At 34.3% G+C, this 19,457-nt stretch overlaps 2 protein-coding genes across 5 annotated transcripts; both read left to right on the top strand.

Moving 5' to 3' along the window:
- Nucleotides 1-655: 655 nt before the first annotated feature.
- LOC105174007 (putative CCR4-associated factor 1 homolog 9) lies at nucleotides 656-5,397 on the top strand. Of its 4 annotated transcripts, none has more exons than XR_016062795.1 (3): nucleotides 656-1,692; nucleotides 3,929-4,737; nucleotides 4,912-5,397. XR_016062795.1 is itself a non-coding variant. In XM_011095954.3 (3 exons), exons 1-3 carry the CDS (start codon nucleotides 806-808, stop codon nucleotides 4,913-4,915), a joined length of 960 nt encoding a protein of 319 aa, XP_011094256.1. In that variant the 5' UTR covers nucleotides 656-805; the 3' UTR covers nucleotides 4,916-5,397. The 4 variants fall into 4 exon arrangements, 3 of the variants coding, with proteins under 3 accessions (XP_011094256.1, XP_011094258.1, XP_088731487.1); XM_011095954.3 differs by having other exon boundaries at nucleotides 3,929-3,997; XM_011095956.3 differs by lacking the exon at nucleotides 3,929-4,737.
- Nucleotides 5,398-7,356: 1,959 nt separating this feature from the next.
- LOC105174006 (transcription repressor OFP13-like) lies at nucleotides 7,357-8,508 on the top strand. Its single transcript, XM_011095953.3, has one exon. The coding sequence runs from the start codon at nucleotides 7,541-7,543 to the stop codon at nucleotides 8,354-8,356; it is 816 nt and encodes a 271-aa protein (XP_011094255.1). The 5' UTR covers nucleotides 7,357-7,540; the 3' UTR covers nucleotides 8,357-8,508.
- Nucleotides 8,509-19,457: the final 10,949 nt, after the last annotated feature.

Below are 19,457 nucleotides of genomic sequence, written 5' to 3'. Positions count from 1 at the left end.
ATTATGTTTTCACCATGTATTTTCTTAGTTATTTGTTCTTTGCTGTAGCATACTCCGATGTGGTTGTTGCATAGGCAATTGTTTAGTGTGAGGCGAGGATTTGGATGTTTCCGGTGGCTTACATTTGAGTTTGAAACTCAATGCGTTTAACTTCTGCCATCCCGATATTTCTCATGCTAACTACTTCGATGAGAAAGAGCTGTGTCCAACAAAGTTTGAAATTTGCTCAGGGAAAGGTTTCTATGGTGTATTTGTTTTGTATATTATGAACTGAAGCATGAATACGGAAATTCTAACCTAATTCCATGCTCGACACATATCATTCCGTATCGAATAAATTAAAAAAAAATGAAATTTATAAGAGAAGATTTAAACTAGTGACTCCCACCCGAGCTGGTTCCTATTACACGAGGGCCATCTTCATTATTCATATAGAGCATGCCTAGTTGATGTGAATTATTTACTTGTTTCCTTATTAGTAACACTGTAATTACAGTTGCAGCATTTAAATATTGAAATATAGGGAATTAAAGGAGTAAAGGTGGATAAATAACCTCAATTATGGTTTGATTCTTTAATATTTTGAATATAATTTGTATACGGATAAGTGAGTAAAGTATAGTATAGTATATATAGAGGAAGGGGGTTAAGTGGGTAGGACATCAGAGTTGTTGAAGGGGTTTAAGAGGTGTTGAGAGGGCAAAACGTATTTTAACCCAATTCTTGCATGTCCCTCTAGCCCTAGCTTTGCCCCCAAATTTTACCATTACTATTCAAAGGTCGATTTCGATCTGGAACCCCCACCATGGCCATGGCCACCCCCACCGCCACCGCCGACGACCCGCCGCCTCTTTCCCCTCCTCGTCCTCCCTGGCCTCCGGAACTCCAGTTAAATCATTCCAAAAAGCCTATCTTGATCCGTTCAGTCTGGTCCAGCAACCTGGAGTACGAATTCTCCCTCATCCGCCACCTCATAGATCACTACTCGTTTGTTTCCATGGACACCGAGTTCCCTGGTGTCGTCATCCGTCACCAGCACCCCTACTCCGACCCCCGTGAACACTACCAAACACTCAAATCTAATGTAGACGCTCTCAAGCTCATTCAAGTGGGGATCACGCTCTCTGACTCGTTTGGGAACCTTCCGGACCTTGGATACTCCGACCACTGTTTCATCTGGGAGTTCAATTTTCGAGATTTTGACATATCTCGTGATGATCACTCGCCCAATTCCATTGACCTCCTCCGCCACCAGGGCATCAACTTTGAGTCCACTCGCCAGTTTGGTGTTTCCACCTCTCAATTCGCTGAGCTCATGATGTCCTCCGGTCTATTGTGCAACGAGAATGTTACTTATATCACCTTCCATAGCGGGTATGACTTTGGCTATCTCATCAAGGCCATTACTGGGCAAGCCCTCCCGGCCACCCTCCCTGAGTTTCTGAATTTGCTGAGGGTCATCTTTGGAAACCGCGTTTATGATGTCAAACATTTGATGAAATTCTGTCGGGGACTGCATGGCGGGTTGGATAGGGTGGCACAGTCTCTTGGCGTGGAACGCGCTGTAGGGAAGTGCCACCAGGCTGGGTCTGATAGCCTGCTCACTTGGCATGCTTTTGAGAAGATTAGAGCAGTCTACTTCGGCAATGGTGAGGAGGGACTGCCAGACAAGTATGCTGGAGTTCTCTATGGGTTAGAAATCCTTGGTCCTTAAGTAGCTTCCCTACTATAAATGTACTGAAGCTACTCTTAAAGTCCTTTTTCGTTGGCTTTATTTCCCAGTTCATCTGTACAATCATTTCACATAATAGTAAAAGCCAATCCGTTTCAGGTTATTATTTTGTTCTTCTACTTAATATTTACATTTCCACTAGGTTCATAAATATATATTGGTGTGTGGTAATTGATTACGGAAGTATTGAGGTTGGATGGAACTATTTCTGATGGTAGACAGTGATGTGAATCACTAAGGAACTGAGACATAGAAACAGGTGCTGCTTTTGGATTTTACGTAACTGGAAGTTATTGTTTGGAGGAGTATTGAGGAATTGGGAGATGTTCTTGCGAGGAGGAAGTTTTTGAAAACTTATGAGGTGTTTTCTGGTGTTGAAGTGGTTTTCACTTTGTCACGGCTAAAACGATGCTGGTGGCGTGCATCAAATGCAGGATGATGATGTTACTTGGATCATTTGATTTGAGGGTGGTCTGGATGACAATTGAGATAGTGTCTAATTTTCTGTGTTCTCTTATGGTTTATTTGAATTTATTAGGTGGTAAGGCTCGTGTCTCCTAAGCATGATATTTGTCATCAATTGCCCTATACCCGGGTTGGGGCCAAACTGTCATTATAGAAGTTTGAGGGGTGGAACAACTTTTTCTACGTAAGGTATGTGATACCATATCTAGGAATGTTATTTAAGTGCTGTCAAATTGATGCTGTCACATTGAAGCTGTCAATGGTGCTTAGGAGTAGGGGTTGGATTGGCACCCTCAATGATGATTAGGTGAAGGGCCTATCTTAGTGATGAAGGACCTGTAGGATGGAGAAGGTTGAGAATTCTCCATGTGTTTGGATAATGTTTGAAGAACCATAATTTGGAATATTTTTTGATATAGTGAGATTGCCAATTAAGGTACTGGGAATGCTTTACCAGTGAAAAAATGAGCATGGGATGGAGTCCATGCAAAGTGCAAATAATAGGTGAGAGGAGGCAATGGTGAAAGGCAGACATCAGGAGTTATATTTTGTTGATTAGAACACAGACCATCTGGGAATGGGACATTTTGCACTTGTATATCTCTTCAAAAATTCAGCTAAACAAACATGTTTTCGCTTTAACTAGAATGGGACTTCTTGAACTTGAATTTATATAACATGGTAACCATATTTGTACAATAGATATAACATGGGTGTTAACTATATTCCCCTATCTTTGGTTAAGTTGCTAAGACTTTGCTTTTGCCATGTTCTTTGATCTTCTTCTATATCGTCGAAGATATTTATTCCAGAAAAAATTGTTAATTGAATATTAGAATTGTCAATGATTTAAACTACAGTTCTTCTACTTGCTTAGTCAGATACATTTCGCTAGATTGTAAATTCTAGTTTGTGGTTTATCTTGAAGATGGTCTCTTCATTTATTTGTGGCCGAGATATTTGCATGTGGGAAGGTGTGAATAGAAACTAGTTTTGACATATAGCATTCTTGCTTTTTTTTACTTTTGTCCCATGAATTGGTGTAACAACCAATATATATTTATATGCTTGTTAGGAAACAATTTTTTGTTTCTCCCTTTCTCTTTTGTTTCTGTGGTTGAATGGATGTGTTTTGGAGGGTGCTCTCGAAGATGAGAGGCTGTGATAACATTTGTATAAGGAGTTAAGGGTTCTGTCTGTTATAACAGTTTTATTTCAAAATTATCTGATTGATTCTTATTTAAAGTTCAAAAACCAGAAAAAGAAAAATAAAGACTCATCATTTCAATTCATCCTCTTTGGAAAATTTTTAGTAATTCTTTGGTGTGCAAGTTTTGTAAGCTCTGAATTCTTTGGTAGTTGCTTTGAAGTAGTTGTTTGCTCAATCATCACCTAGGGCGCGTTTTTATCCTTTTGCAATCGCTAATTACTTTATGGTTTTTCCAGTTCTCCATATCCTCACAAGCTGCTACAATTTTCTATTACAAATTAAATTTCATTTAAAATTTGAAACTTCAGAGGACCTTAATGAACTGCTACGTCTGAACTCCTTTCTTCTGCAGCTTTTTGATGCAATAGATTTTGAATAGTAGAAATGAGTTGGAGGAATGGAGAATGAAAGCATCAAGCAACTAATAAATTGGATGCAAAAGTTGGGGTTTTGTTGGACTGAAGCTTGGAAGCTTATGTTACTATTTGTCAACTGATTGCTTTTAACTTATGCATGCCTAGGTTTGTATACCACTATGATAGATTTGATCTCCTGGGTGCAGAAGATTTCTATCCATTGTGGTTATGCAGGTAAAAGTTCATTGATTATGTAGTTTTCAAATCACCATTACAAGTGATGTTGTGACCGACAATGACAGATCAAAATTAGAACATTATTGATGCATTTGTTTATTTTGGTTGAGTAGAAATGTGAGTGGAATCGATAACTAATGAGAAGAGTATTTCCTTTCTGATTAAACTCTAAGCACATACTAAACCACTTCTAAATTTCTGTTCTGCAGATCTTGCTGTGGTAATTTTCTTTTAACATATTTAAGTTTATGAAATTTCTGTTCTCTTAATAATTGTTTGATGGTGCTATGAAAGTTTTGACCTGAGAATCCTTTCATTTGATTGCCTGCTTTCTCATCCAGCATCTTGGCTCCTCAATTATGCTCCATGAAAATAAGCTAGTTATATGATGGTTTAGATTTGACGATAGTAACTGATTTCGAGTTATACTCCTAAGGGTTTATTAGTGGGAGAACATACAGCTTGTTTGCAGACTTTTCATTTGGAGATTACACTGTAAAATTTAATATTTGTTCTCTTGCAACAATAAGCTCCAAATACTTTGTCGAACTCATGAAGCAAAGGATGGTTGGGCCTGCTCAGCCTGGAATAAAAATTTCATTTGTGAGCATCCATTTTTTACTATGGATCATTCCTTGTGGACACTGAAATAATAGTATGGTCATGCTATTTACCTGGCCCAAGTTTTGCCTGAAGCTGCTGCTGCTGCTGCTGCTGCTCAGCTTCTGATAACTCCAGTTAAGAATGGTTTCAAACTTTATCCTTCACTTGTAGCTGACTTCGCTGGTGAGCTAGACATTAAGCATGTCTGTCCTGTAAAAGTTGTCATTTTGCCTTGACCCCCAATAGACAAATCTGCTTACTTAGTGTTCTAACTTTTACGTGAGATCTGATACAGCTGATTCTAACAGGTAATTTTGGCGCTTGATGCTGCTTGTCTCAAGAACATTTACTTCTTCCTGAACTTGACAAACGAGAGTAAGTTGGGTCGATTTTCAGGCTGCCATCAAATTTAAGGCGATTCATGGATAAGTTTTTGGTGGGGAACCATTATCACTTTCCTGGGATCAAATCAGAGCACCAAATGCTGGGATGACTCGGATAGAGAACGACCATCCTCGGCAACATCTCATTTAGGATGGTCCCTTGTCTTTTAAGGTACGAAGAAAACAATCCAATATCTGTCATACACTATACATGATGTATATTTGGGGGATGAATGGACCCTACCCAATACATCCTAAGCTACGATCCAGGAAAATATTTGGTTACCCTTTGTGTTTTAGGACAAATTCATGTGTATGAGATAAGTTGTTTTATGTGTTTGGTTGATTGATACTTAGCATCAGAATTCAGAGGCACATTGCATCTGGTATTTAAGAATTGGATTTGAGTTAGCGTGTTTGTTATCTTTGGGTCTCAATCTTGGCATATGGGTACCACGTGATTGATAGAGGCTTCCATCCATCAATTCTTTCACATGGTTTTCCACCACATCTGGTGTCCTTTTCTAAAATCTCAACTACACCTTCATTGCTCCTTCAACTCCTTATTTTCATTTAACTCTTGATGCAGTTCCATTTCAGGAATAATTACACCTCACTCTCTTGAGATTTAGTCTTTATTATACAAGACTTACTCTAATTTGGAAAATTACATCCACTACTCTTGGCGTTTGTTTTTGTTTAGCAAAATCTAAATGAAAATTCATATTTACCAACGATTAATCTAGTACTCATTTATTGCAGATTAAACAAATTTTTTGTATGCACAAAAAAAAAAAAAAACATGAAAAATGTTTTGATCATAGCCAATATTACGGCAAAAGTTGATTAATTGTAGTTAAAATTTTTAAATTTGTGCATTTCTTTTATTTGGCCATGGTGGATACTATTTATTAAGCATAATTTTAAAAGTGTTTGATGTTTACAGTGTAGAAAATTATTTATGGTATACATATTGTATTTGGGAAATATGAGGGAAAAGGCTGAATGTGATGTGCATCAAAATCAATCAAACATTGAAAGCCCTCCCAAATCCACAATTATGAGTCACATTTAATCCAAAAGCCTGTGGGATGTACCAAATGAAATAAAAGATCTCAACGGCCTCCTCTTTAATTTTGGGCATTTACTCATTCAGTGGACCTGTTTGCTAGACCTCAATCCCTACATTCCAAGAAAAACGCACAAGTCGCATTTACTCTTCAACTACAAAAATGTATTGACAGTTCTCGTGCAGCAACTTTCCCTCCACTCTTTATTTCCATAATTTGGTTGGTAGGTAAGTTAAGTGTCTAAGTCCTCATCTTATGATATTATTGTCATTAGCTATTTCTAATAAACTAAAAATAATTCTATAATATTTTCTATTTTCCTTCTTAATTATTTCATATTTTGATGCAACGATATATTATACCTTGTCAGGAGAAATAAAAATATTGAAGAATCATTGGTTGCTTGGCCTAAAATGATCATTTGTTATTTTTGTTTTATTATATATAATTAAGATGAGAGGATGAGTAGGGTTGGAAAAGCCACCCTTAGAGGAACATCACCTAAACCAGAGGATTGTTAAAGGTGTCGTTATTGGAATCGAATATTATTATATTTGTTATTTAATTGGTTTGTTTTTCAAATTGCATGGTTCATATAATGAGCTCGAATTAAAGCCTCTCTCCATTTGTTTAGACGGTATTTGGACGAGCTTATAATCTATCAACACATCCTATAAGATGTTTTAAAGTTTATAAAATATTAAAACATATTTGGTATTTTTTTTTAAGTAGGAGCTTACAAGATACAAAAATAAAATATTAAGAGCTTATTCAAATGTTTTAACAAGTTGCTTCAATTTTGAAGAATATTAATTAACAAACTTCTCCAATATCTTGTGTCATTTGACTCTCTTATTTTAATAATAAATTTTGGGATTATGTTATACCAAAACTACGTTTTAATAATAGATATTATTTATAACGTTTAATCTTGCCACAATTATTTGTAAATTGTCTATTACTCATTAATTTTTTTTTAATTATTTTAATAATCTTACTAATAAAGTTATTCTTAAAATTCGACTAAGATGTGAATTTTATCGTAATCAATTATATAATCTTCAAGGCAAACCAGACCTTGTAATATTTATATTATCACAGAGAAAAAAGATAATAATATAAAGGGATGATTTTGACATTATTGTATAAGTTTATGTGATTTCAAAAATTTTCTCAAATTAATAAAATAACCACTTTATTAAATTTTTTAAATTTTATATCAATTTATAATTAATATATTTATTTTTATTTATTTAAATATAAAAAATTATTTATTATACACGCGCGAAAATAACGTTGCGCTGTTGGGAGGGCTGATTTGAATAGTAGAGACCCCACCAGTGAGGGCAGTCACCACTCCTTTAAAATCAGCCTGAGAACCAACCCTCTCTCCCTAGCCTTTAATGCTCCATTCCCACAAAATCACACACTAAAATATTACGCAAACCACATTTCCTTTCTTCTCATTCAATACCACCTACCTGATGGGCAAGAAAATGAAGTTTCCTTTTCTGTTCAAACCCACTGAAACCACCACCTTCGCCGCCCCAGCCTGGCCGTGGCCCGCCTGCGTTAACAATCCCAAAACCCTCTCTTTCCGGGCCGGCCCCGCCGCCACCACCAATGCCAACAACATCTACAAGACCATGAACTCAGCTTATCTCCACGACAAGAGCACCGCTGAATTCGCGGAGACTCCGGATTCATTTTTCAGCATCTGCGACTCCTTCTCACATCGCCATGAAGAAAGCTTCTCCTGCGCATCGGAAACCTGTAGCGAGACGGCGGTGATTAGAGGGCTGAGGTCCGATAGGCTGTTCTTCGAGCCTGGGGAGACGAGCTCCATCCTGGAAGAAGTGAAATCAGACGACGACTTCCCGTACAAAGGAAGCGCGGCAATCATGGCGATGGACTCGAGGGATCCGTTCACCGATTTCAGGGTTTCGATGGAGGAAATGGTGGAGGCCCATGGGTTGAAGGAGTGGGAATGTTTGGAGGAGCTCTTATCGTGTTACCTCAGAGTCAATGGGAAAAGCAATCACGGGTACATCGTCGGAGCCTTTGTGGATTTACTGCTTCGTCTTGCTATAGGTTCTTCGAACGATACTTCATCTACTTCCGCCATTGATGAGCAATACTGCTCTTCTTCCTCCACAACCACTCAATACTCCTTCACTTCCCCCCTCTCGTTCTCTTCGTCGACTTACTCATCCACCAGCCCTTGTTTCTCTTTACTCGAAAACGAAGATGAAATCGCCGTCGAGAAAAATCATGTAGACAGTTCGTCTTCAGGTGTTTGATGGAGTCCCCAGAGAAAAAAAAATGCAAGAAATCTGTATACATAGCAGTAGTAGTAGATTAGATCAGTTTGATTTGCCTTTTCTTCCTCTGTAGGTGTTAACACGTGTACACGAATGAATCAATGCAATTTGGCCATGGTTGAACATACAAAGTTTTTTAATTTAATTTTTTTTCAAAAATTAAAATTCCATATTTATGTTTCTTGATATTTCAATTTTATACATGGAAAATAAAATAATGATTGAAATTATTAAAAATATAGTTTGAGTAAAAGGGTTTCTGAAAAGCTTGCTTCAACGGCACAATCTGCTATTAATACCTCGCTGAATCCCATGTGGTCCTGTTGCTTTTATTTAGTATCACTCCCAATATTTTACACTGTCTTAATCTTCTGTTTAAGTTGCTTTTAAACTCACACAAGAATTCAAAATCCTATCTTCTATACATACGTTTTTAGTAGTTTTCGGTTGAAAGTCAACAATACTTTGTGTAATGGGATGAACCAAATACATGCAATTGTAAGCATAGTTAGGCATGGGACATTTTGGTGTAAATTCCAAACAAACAGTGATGATGAGTATTAGCATGGAATTGATAGGTAGGAGAGTAACAATGAGTTGACAGCAACAATTCTAGTGAAATTGGAGTGGTCCTGTCTGAAAAATTGGGGTTTCTATGATCTCTGCAGTGCAGTGCTGCACCAACATCATGAACCAGAAATTGAGAGGCAACCAAAAATTAAAAATAAAAATCCATACATTCATATGCATATGTCTCTATATGTTAACTGGAACACCAAGACAGAGCTGCTGCTCTTTGGGCACACAAACTAACTATGCCATAAATTGAAACATTAATATATATTTAAAAAAAAAGAAAAGACAACAGCTGTATATATATATGTGGTATCAATCACTTTTTCTGATCTCCTTCAAAAAGTTCCTTTTTTCTCTGTCTTTTTTTTTTTTTAACAGAAAAATAGTTCTGTAGTGTTATTTTTGGTAGGGCATCTTTGTCTTTTTTTACAGCCTCATTAATTGGTTAAAATCCTTTATTATTCTGCAGCTAAGAGTTGGAGAAAAAAACAAAAAATGTAAAATATTCTCATGGGGTGGGGTTGGGGGGAGGATGGGAATGTTGCTGGATTTGCATGAATGCTGGGGTGGTCCTTCTACTGCATGCACTTGGAATTTCGTTTTTTTCTTTAAATTTGAATGTGAAATACTTTGAAACCATTAAAATGGATAGATAGATAGATATGGATAGGGGTTTAAATTTAGAGGATTTTATGAGAATTTATGGAATTGAAGTATACGACGAACGACAAGTGTTAATCATGGACATCAATAAATTTTATTTTTGAAAATGACTCATGTCACTAGTATAAGGTGTTGCAAAGCGCTTGGTAATTTTTTTTGAAAAAAATTAACCTAACTTAATTTTTAAGAACTCTGCAAAATTAATTACAAAATTTCTCACTATTAATGCTTTGTAAGCTGCATTTATGTTATTTTTCAGAATAGGACCTGACGTCTTATAAAATCTAAAAAAAAATTCATAAGATGTTTTAAAATAAATTTAACCGAACACTCTCTGAATTAAGATTTTCCCGAGATATATAATTTTGAAAGACGAAAAATTAAAAAGTATATATATATATATTAGGTGAATGATTGAGTGTTGAGTTCATCAATTTGGCGAGAGTAATCGAAAAAAGAAAGCGGCAATTTCATGGAGACATGGTAGCACAAGACGCTCCACTTTTTGTGCTGTTCCTCCCAACAATCGAGCATGTAAACAATTAAAACAAATGTAATGAAAACTTATTTTATTGTGAAAGAAACAAATTCTCAATCTTCAACGTTCAAAACTTTTGGCTTTACATTAAGGAAGTAAGGCGGGCGCGATGGGCATCAATCTCCGAGCTTTAAGATTCTTGTCTGATGAGCGCCGAACCTTCTAATCCTTGTGCTCCTGCTATTTTATTTATTTCTTTATTTTGATAAAATTTAGCTATATATGCTGCAAACCTTGAAACTCTCATTAATTAAATTAAGATTAGTTGGATTGCATTTATTTATTTCTAGCAACTATTTATGAATCCCATAATACTATTTATGATTAATGTTTGAACTATCTTTACAGGGTTAAATGCAATTTAGCCCACGTGTGAGGCAAATGAGCAAAGTTTTTTTTATATATTTTTTGATTTTTTAATTTAAAATTTAAAATAATATTTATGTTCTTATTAATAACTATTGGATATTTAATTAATAAATCAACGTGTTAATTTTATCTATTTTAAATCAATAGTTTAAATTTGAGCAGTATAAGTCTCAAGACCTCATTTTTCTAGCAGGACCCCCTTCTAGAACAAAAAGTGAGGTTTATACGAAGTTAGAGCGGACAATACTTCACTCACTGAGGCACAAATCAAGTTGAAGCTGCATCATTTAGTGCATTCTATAGGAACGAGGCCGTATACCTGTCACAAGCCCTTTATCTCCCACATTGGTTGCAGAAGAGGAGATTGAGCAACATATACCCTGAGACTTCTCTTCTTAACGATTCGTAATTTCAAGACAAAAATTATGAGATTTATATGAAATCAAAATGAACAATACTTTGTATTGAAAAATTATATCTTTTAATCGTGTTTATTTCTATATAACAAATAGATACATATGAGTACATCAAACTTGGAGGGAGTAAAGTGCATTGAAATGGATAGGAGAGGAGAGGAGTAAGAAGGCAAGCAATCAATCCCTATGGGCGTTCAATGTGCAGCCCTTAACTTGAGAGGAAATGAAAACAGTTTCTCCCTCCTGTAATTAACCTTTGGTTGGGTCATTTTCAGTAACTAGTAATTGATGAAATTTTCATTTCCAAGAAACTTAATTCTCATTAAATTCCAGAAAATGATGATGACATCAAACACTGTCCTATCCTTGTTTATGTAAATCAATCAATGTCTGCTCTGCTTCCACTACCAGCAATTAATGTCCCTAGCTCTAAAATGGGCCGAGCCCAGGCCCACTACCCTAATTTATGTTATGCCACATTAAAATTAAAATTCAATGGATTTCCCCTACAATACTTCATTTTTTACATTGATCACACACTATTGAATATTCTCTCTCCTAGTGTGTTTTTTTTTAAATTTTATTTTATTTTTTAATAATAATAATAATAATAAAGCATACTAGACTTGTAAGTGCTATTTTATTGCACAACATCTTAGACATTTATTTGGAAATAAACGAAAGCGACTTGAGAGCAAATGGGGCATCTCCTGATTACTTACGCTAAGATTCCGCCCGAACCAAGAACTATAAGGCTGCCATTGGATGAATGAATTTGAAGTTGAGAGAATAATTTAGAGAAAGAATTTTATATAATTTAATTTCAAAATAATTTAAAATTTAGTAATATTTTAATAAAATATAGTTCAAAATTAAAATTAAAAATTTTGAAATTTTAAAGACTTATAATTGTCCAAACAAAATCTTATGATATTTTTTATTAAGAATTTAAAATTTATAATTAAAAAACTTTTAATTTAAAAGCAACCAAACGTATAAAATTTGTTGGGTGAAAACCATCAGTGATGAGTCCAAAAAATAAAGTCCTTAATCAAACTATTACAGAGAATCTATGGGTTGTGAAAATAACCCTTATACCACAACCCAAGTACATAAATCAAACAAAATATACACATCAGAAAATATACAAATCTACAAATAATAGTAATATATAAAACAAGAACATAAAGGGGATTTGGCTCAGAAAGCCAGATCCAGATAAAGAAACCCACAGTCACTAAGGTCGTCAACCACACACCGATTACTAAAATTCAAAACACACCACCAAGGCCAGCCCACAAAGGACCAGAAAAAAACACAAAACAACACCTAGATAAACCACCAAGGCTCAGTCACACAAACCCATCAGATTTTCACTAAGGAAAACGATCGGAGAGAGTCTTTTCTTGTTCAGTACTGTTCTATTCGTGAGTTTTATATTTATCAGGAGCTGCCGGGGGATTTATAGAGGAACCCATTGATGACAGAAAGAAAAAAGAACAGCAGAGGAAGAAATCGAGAGGAGAGAGAGATGTGGGAAAGAGACGAGGAGACAGATGAGAAATAGGGTTAAAGTTTCATCTGCAGAAGAAGGAGAGAAAATAAATCCAAAAAGAGTCGAGTAGGGTAATGGGCCGGGTAGGAGGAATTGGGCTGAGCCAAAAGAATGCACTAAGGCATCAAAAAATTGGGCAGCCATCCAGGTGTGTGGGCTTTTGGTGGTGTGGGTTGAGCCTTTCCAAATGAATCATGGGCTACATTTTTTCAATATTTTTCGCTTTTCAGAACTCAAAAAAAAAAGGGAACCTAGTCCAATACCGGATTTAACACTCATCATTGCCATTCGCTCGGATAGTACCTGCAACACAAAAAGAGACTTGTACATATATGAATTAGAAAGTGCAAAATTGCCAGCATTTCCCACAGTTAGGAGAGCAAGAAAACAAAAGAGAAATTTCAAGGACAAAGTTGGCCACAGTTACAAATGACATCCCACAAAGAACTCAAATCACAAGAGTTAGGAGTAGCTAATAAACAACACTTTACACAGTCAGCAACAGCCCAAACATTTTTCATTGAAAATGACCAAAAAAATAACCAGTATATATCATGTGCACCAATGGAACATAGAAAAAGATAGCACCATATTAATAGCTCGTGACATCCATTTGCAGCACGACTAAAGAAAGAAAAACCAAAACAGTACAACAAGAGCCAATCGACACACAGAATAAATAAATTCATAATAATACCAACATGGCACCTTAGCTTAATCTCAACTAGATACCCAACAGTTCCAAGTGAGGGATAAACAAGGGATTGGTCTCAGTCGATGAAAAATAAACACTATACAGTAAAAGAATGCGCTAGGCACAAATATCTCTTGCAGTTATTAAACCCACAAAGCAATATTTTTTTCTATTTAATATACATACGTCGCGCGTATAATTTTTTTTCTAAATAAAATAAATAGTATAATATTTATCACGTGTTGTGTATATGTCAAATAAAATTTAAAATAGTTTTGAATTGTGAATAAAAAATCCAATTTGATAATTAATTTGGGAGGGGGGGGGGGATTGGTGTTCTAAGATATAAGGACTAGTATTGCAATTAATTATGGACAGCAGGGACAATATATTAAAGAAAGTTGTACCCAGAAGTCAGACCCTTTCTTTTATTGCCTCACGATTCTTTGATGAATACATTCTGAAGCCTTAAGGCATCAAGGACTCGTCCTTCCCACGTACAATTACAATATTAATTATTTAATACATTAATATTTTTAAATTAATTAATAACTTCAAAACAAAGAAATACTATTATTAAAAATAGTCTACATATCTATGTTATAGACTCGAACTTACAATTTCTTAATTGTAAGATATCAACCTCAATACTTAAGTAAGGAATCACTGGTCGTCCTTTGCCTTCATAGCCTTTTCTATATTTATTTATTATTTAATCTTTCAATATTCAAAGTTATGGTCGTTCAACTCATTGTTTATGGGCTTGCTGGTGCATATTTCTAGTACTTTTTTTTGGAAAAATAAATCACATAAATAATTTTAAATCTGATGGGAATGAGATAGTAAATATACCCATGCAAATCAAGAAAAACGATGTAATAGCGTAAGAAGCTGCATATTTTTACTTCAAGTCGGATCACACCCTATTTGGTTGGATAACCTGATTTCCTAACCGTTGATCATGGCATCCTTTACGGGTTTGAATTTGTACAATTGCTGGCATATAGACCCCTGTACAAATACCCGCAATTGTCATTGTGAAAATGGTACGCCATTCAATGTATTTATTTTGTTTGAGCTCTTTAAATCGAATCCCGATTATTCAAACTGATTTAAACATCATTTTTAGGGCGGAGTTTTCTCAAGAACTCCTACTTTCAAATCAAGATCTATTTTATCATCCAATTTGAATGCCATCTTCACTCAAAACCTAAATAAAATAAAAGTGTTTCTTGATAAAATAAAAATAAAAATAAGGGTAATATATTTCATTTTATTTCCCCCCAGAAAATTGAAGGGTAAATTAGAGGTATACCTGGTGTGTGTGTGTGTGTATATATATATATATATTACAGTGATTGAAAGAGTATTTTGTCGGCATCTCGCAGGTATCAAAGTCAAGCAAACGACTGTAGAATTTAATTCAGAAAATTGAGTGTAAAATATTAATGGAAACTGTAAATGTTGAGGAGCAGGGATTTAAGTAACTCGATTTTCACACCATATCTTAATAATTCATCAGGCAGTGAAAATTTTGATCTGGGATCAATCTTGTTTTCTGGGGATTGGTGGGGAAAATGACCCAACCATGCCCATATTTCCATGCACCAATTATTTACTTTGTGAAATGTCCATTCATTGACGCAGGGCATTTTGGTCATTTGCTATTTATGCACTACTACGAACATTTTTTCTAATCTTTTATTTTTTTTAAATGTTTTAAGGGTTTTCTTTTGGTGTTTTCGCCCAAACGTGTGATATGATGCACATATTTTGTGGGCATCAGATGTACTTTGGGTTACTGTCCGTAGCTTTTGGTTGGGTAGCCAAAGGGCAGAGTTTCAACATAAAAGTCACAAATTTGCTTGTTTGTTCCGACATCGCTGGTGCTTGAGAAAGTTAAGGAATATACGCTTCATTCCGCATATGAAGGAACTATAATGCGATTTCAATTTATTTAATTGTTTCGTGTCCAAAATATATATCACCCTATGTATGAGAAAAATATTTTAACATCAATCTCTTCTGAAATTTCTTGATGTTACAAATATGATATCATAAACTTAAAACTTATCTAATGTGTAACTATTTGTTTTATTTTACATAAATTTGCGTCGCGTATTTTTTTTTCAATGTCATTGTCATTTCTAATAATAAGTAATAATACTTGTACACAAATATTAATCTATATCTTGAGTAATAATATAATTATTTATTGCTTAAAAAGAAAAAAAAAAGAAAACCCCACACCTTCAAGATGCTATGTTGATAAACAAGTTGAAGCAATTGGATTCACCTGTCGGGTGATGGAATACTATACACTGGATGATTTGCAATTTGACAAGAATTGACATAACAAAAGGTACACAAATTCATTAGAAGCCTCACATCTTTATACTCTAAATCAGAACCCTTCATTTCAAAGGGTCGAACAAAATTGCCCGTCCCAATTTCAATAAAATTACGACTTTAGTCATACAGGGATCTATGTTGACAAATTTGTTCTATAATTTTAAAAATTTTATTTATCAATAATAAAAATGATTGAAATTTGTTAAAATTATCGAAAAAATACACCTAATTAAGTTGTGAACGCATGTCACACCTACTCATTTTCAATTAATTTTAAGAAATTTCAACCATTTCAAGGGGTAGAACAAAATTGCATGGCCCAAATTCTTGTGTTATGGTGTTCCTCCTTTGATGATCAAGAATCTATGATCATGTCCAATATTTAGGCAACAAGAAGATGAGGTCTCAACTATCTATATATCTGAATTGGCATAAAGTAGTGGTGTTAGTCAACTTTTGCTTTTTCTTTTTATTGACACTGATTGGGCGGTAATGAGTTAAGTATGTGGGTTTTGGAGGCAAAATGTAGGGGGCACGAGTGTGTAACTGGGGTCTCTTTGATTGGGTTAGAGTGACAGGTCAGTGAAAAGGTGGCTGTTGCACTTTCTATACATAGTGTTTGTGTACCTGCGGTCGGATTAATATATATATATATATAGAACCTTAACACATGTATATATATACATATACGGTAGGACAGGCTGAGGGTTGTACTTTGGTGGTTCGGAGTCTAAATGAGATAGATACCTAACCTTGATTATGTGGTGTTTGTAGATGGGGTTGGTTGTGATGTTTTGTGAAACAAGGTTTGAAGTTAAATCAATTAATGGGTGGTTTAGAATGACTCCATCAATTCATGTCAGGTCAATTCGAGTTTGACTCTCAATGATTAATTTGGACAGTGAGATTTATCTAAATTTAGAACATTCAACTTATATTTATGTTGTATTAATGTGATTGGTTCAATTACATATTGTTAAAAAATAATTGATACTGCAATATTTAAAGATTATAACTGAGATTCAATCAACGTCCCCCGGTTGTGATTTGTGAGCGCATTGTGATATAATAGATTGGAGTTGATATCGATCCTACAAGCTCAAGTAGGGTATCGGCTTCGAGCTTAAATCAGTTAGAGTCCAATAAATTGCTCAAAAATTTATAGGTAGCTCATGAAACGTGTATAAAAATTTATATGATTAAAAGAATACCTACAATTCAAAAATTTTAATATATATAATCAGTTACATTATACAATATTCCTTTTCAATTAAAAAGGATGTTATTATATATACATATATATATATATATATAACTAAAAAGGATATTATACCACCTCGTTTGCCACACTTGTTCATAAAATTAGGGCACAAAAGATTGAAACCCTATTTCCTTTTTCCAGCAAAATTGGACCCCAATTGTTTCTTATGCACTCTTTTCTTTCTTACACTCAAATCTCCACTGTATTCCTCTCTATCTTCCTATCATATATACATAAAGGTGAATTGCTGTTAGTTAAGGAACAAGTGAAATGTTGTCTCTGCCCTGTGGCAACAAGGAGGATCATATATGATATATGTCTCCCTCTAACACAGTTCTAAACAGAAGTAGTTCACGTGCACTTTCTTTTTCTGTCTGAATTCCTCACAATCTATATCTCTTTCGGACATAGACAATATCCAATACTTGAATTAATATGACACTGTAATAAAGATGAATGAGTATGAATTGGAGGTGGCCAGGGTTTTGTTTACTTGACCCCATTTCAAGATTGATTGCATTTACCTTTTCTTGATTTTAATGAAGCTTTTGACGGTGAGATTCCCCTCTGCTGCTTTTGACCAAAAGAGTTTGGAATAACGCAAATTAAAATATTTACTTACAATAATACTTTTCTGTATGTGTTACGAGGAAAAATAAGGTATAAAACATTTTAATTTAATTTTTGGTGTAAAAAGAATTGTGCAGAAGTAGTTAGAATATTATATGATAATTTGTCTAACATTTGAAATAATTAAGTCCGTCGATCAAAATCAAGACTGCTGTTTGAAAGATAAGGGATACATAGGACGTGGAGTGGCGGAGTTATTGTCCCTGCAAAGAGTAGTGGAGCAGGAGTGCAATCCATTTTCCCAGCCAAAATTTGACTTTGGACCCCCAAAAATTACTAAATGTGCACCCAAATATTACATGAAGCTTTTATTACATACACTGCGAGTAGCTGCACATCACATCACATCACCTCTCTCATAATAGTTATAAAGAGCATTCAACTCCATCAAGCATGCAAATGTTTGATGCTCAAATTCTTGGAATAATTACACTTCACCTTAGTAAGATTCCGTGTACATGTATATAAGTTTTATATTATTTAAAACTTTATATTTAGTGTTTTCAAGTTTATTTTTATTTAATAAATGTGTATTTTTATTAGTTAAAATTTATTAAATTTATAGATATTAACACAAAAAAATTGAATATATCAAACTGATTAAATTGAAGAGCACTAATAAAAACCTCCATATTTGAACAATTGAGTCTTGCCAAGAAATCCATTATTAGATCATTTTGATTAAATAAACTCTTTTATATACACTCCCAACTTTCCTAATAATTTGCAACTTTTAAATCAAAATTGAAATATATTTTTCATCTTTAAATATATATATATGCACTTATGTTTAAGTTCTTATTTAATGCAAGATAAGATAATAATAACAGTATGTATGTAGGCATTTGCTTTTGTAGTCGGAAATCAGTGGCCTCTCCCTATTTTAAGTAAGACTTAATCACGTTCAAATTCAAATTCCTCCACTCCTTTAACCGTTGCATTTTATCAAGAAAAATAAATAAATCATAAAGTATAATTTCATCACATAAGTTATACACCGGAAAAATATAATATGTTGTTCAAAGCTAATTGATATAATTAAAAATAACTAGTCGTACGTAGTAAATTGCTAATGACAACGCCCACGCAACTGTTGTTAGGTATGATTTTTGCGAGTATAGTTAAGATATTGGTTATGGCCAAGAGTCAGGGGAAAAATATTTGTCACGACTCATAACCATGGCAAAACTAATTTTCATAGTAAATAAGTTAAAATATTTGCATCGACTTTTATTTATTCATGATTAATAATAATTATATACCATAATTTTAATCCATAACCATTAAAATAATAGATAACAGTAAATTTTCTTCTAAGAATTCCTAACTTAAATAATCTTAGATCCCCCTCTCGCCCAACAAAAAATCAATACCAAAATATTCTTAAGCTATCGCACAACCACCAAAATATCAAAAATTCAAAAAAAGGAAAAAGAAGAAGAGAAGAAAAGGAAATGTAGATGATATGATATTGCAAAAAGATAAAGAGGAAATAGTTAAGTAGTCCCAAGTTGCAATGAAATTAATGATAAGTTAGAATAGCCAATGAGATTTGGACAAGTGTGGATGGAGGATGAAAGAAAGCCAAAATTATAACGTGAATTACAGTAGTGTTGGAAGTGAAGTGGTGTACTCTCTCTCTCTCTCTCTCACACCATTATTAATTGCCCCTCATTCAATTGCATTAAAACAGCTGCTACTGCTGCTTCTGCACTTTTATTTTTTTTTATTTATTTTGTTTTAAATTATATTTTCAAATCCCGACGACGCCTATCTTTTCCCACCCAAGACTAAGAGCAAACTGCAGCTGCAGCTGCAGGCTCGTTTTGAGCATTTTGACCGAGAATTATTTGTCTTCATTTCCTATTTTAATATATGAAATCACCATTCCAAGAAAAATTAAATATACCAATATATAAACGGTAGAAGAAATCAGAAATAAAAATATTAATAATAATCCAATTGTATATATCTTCATGAGCAGAAAACAAGAAAGGGGCACTCAACCATCATCGTAATCAAGATG

The sequence above is a fragment of the Sesamum indicum genome, linkage group LG11 (assembly GCF_026168435.1).
Source record: "Sesamum indicum cultivar Baizhima isolate 11 linkage group LG11, ASM2616843v1, whole genome shotgun sequence".
NCBI classification, from domain to species: domain Eukaryota; kingdom Viridiplantae; phylum Streptophyta; class Magnoliopsida; order Lamiales; family Pedaliaceae; genus Sesamum; species Sesamum indicum.
The sequence above is the reverse complement of the archived record's forward strand: the minus strand, read 5'-3'. Positions and strand labels throughout refer to the sequence as shown.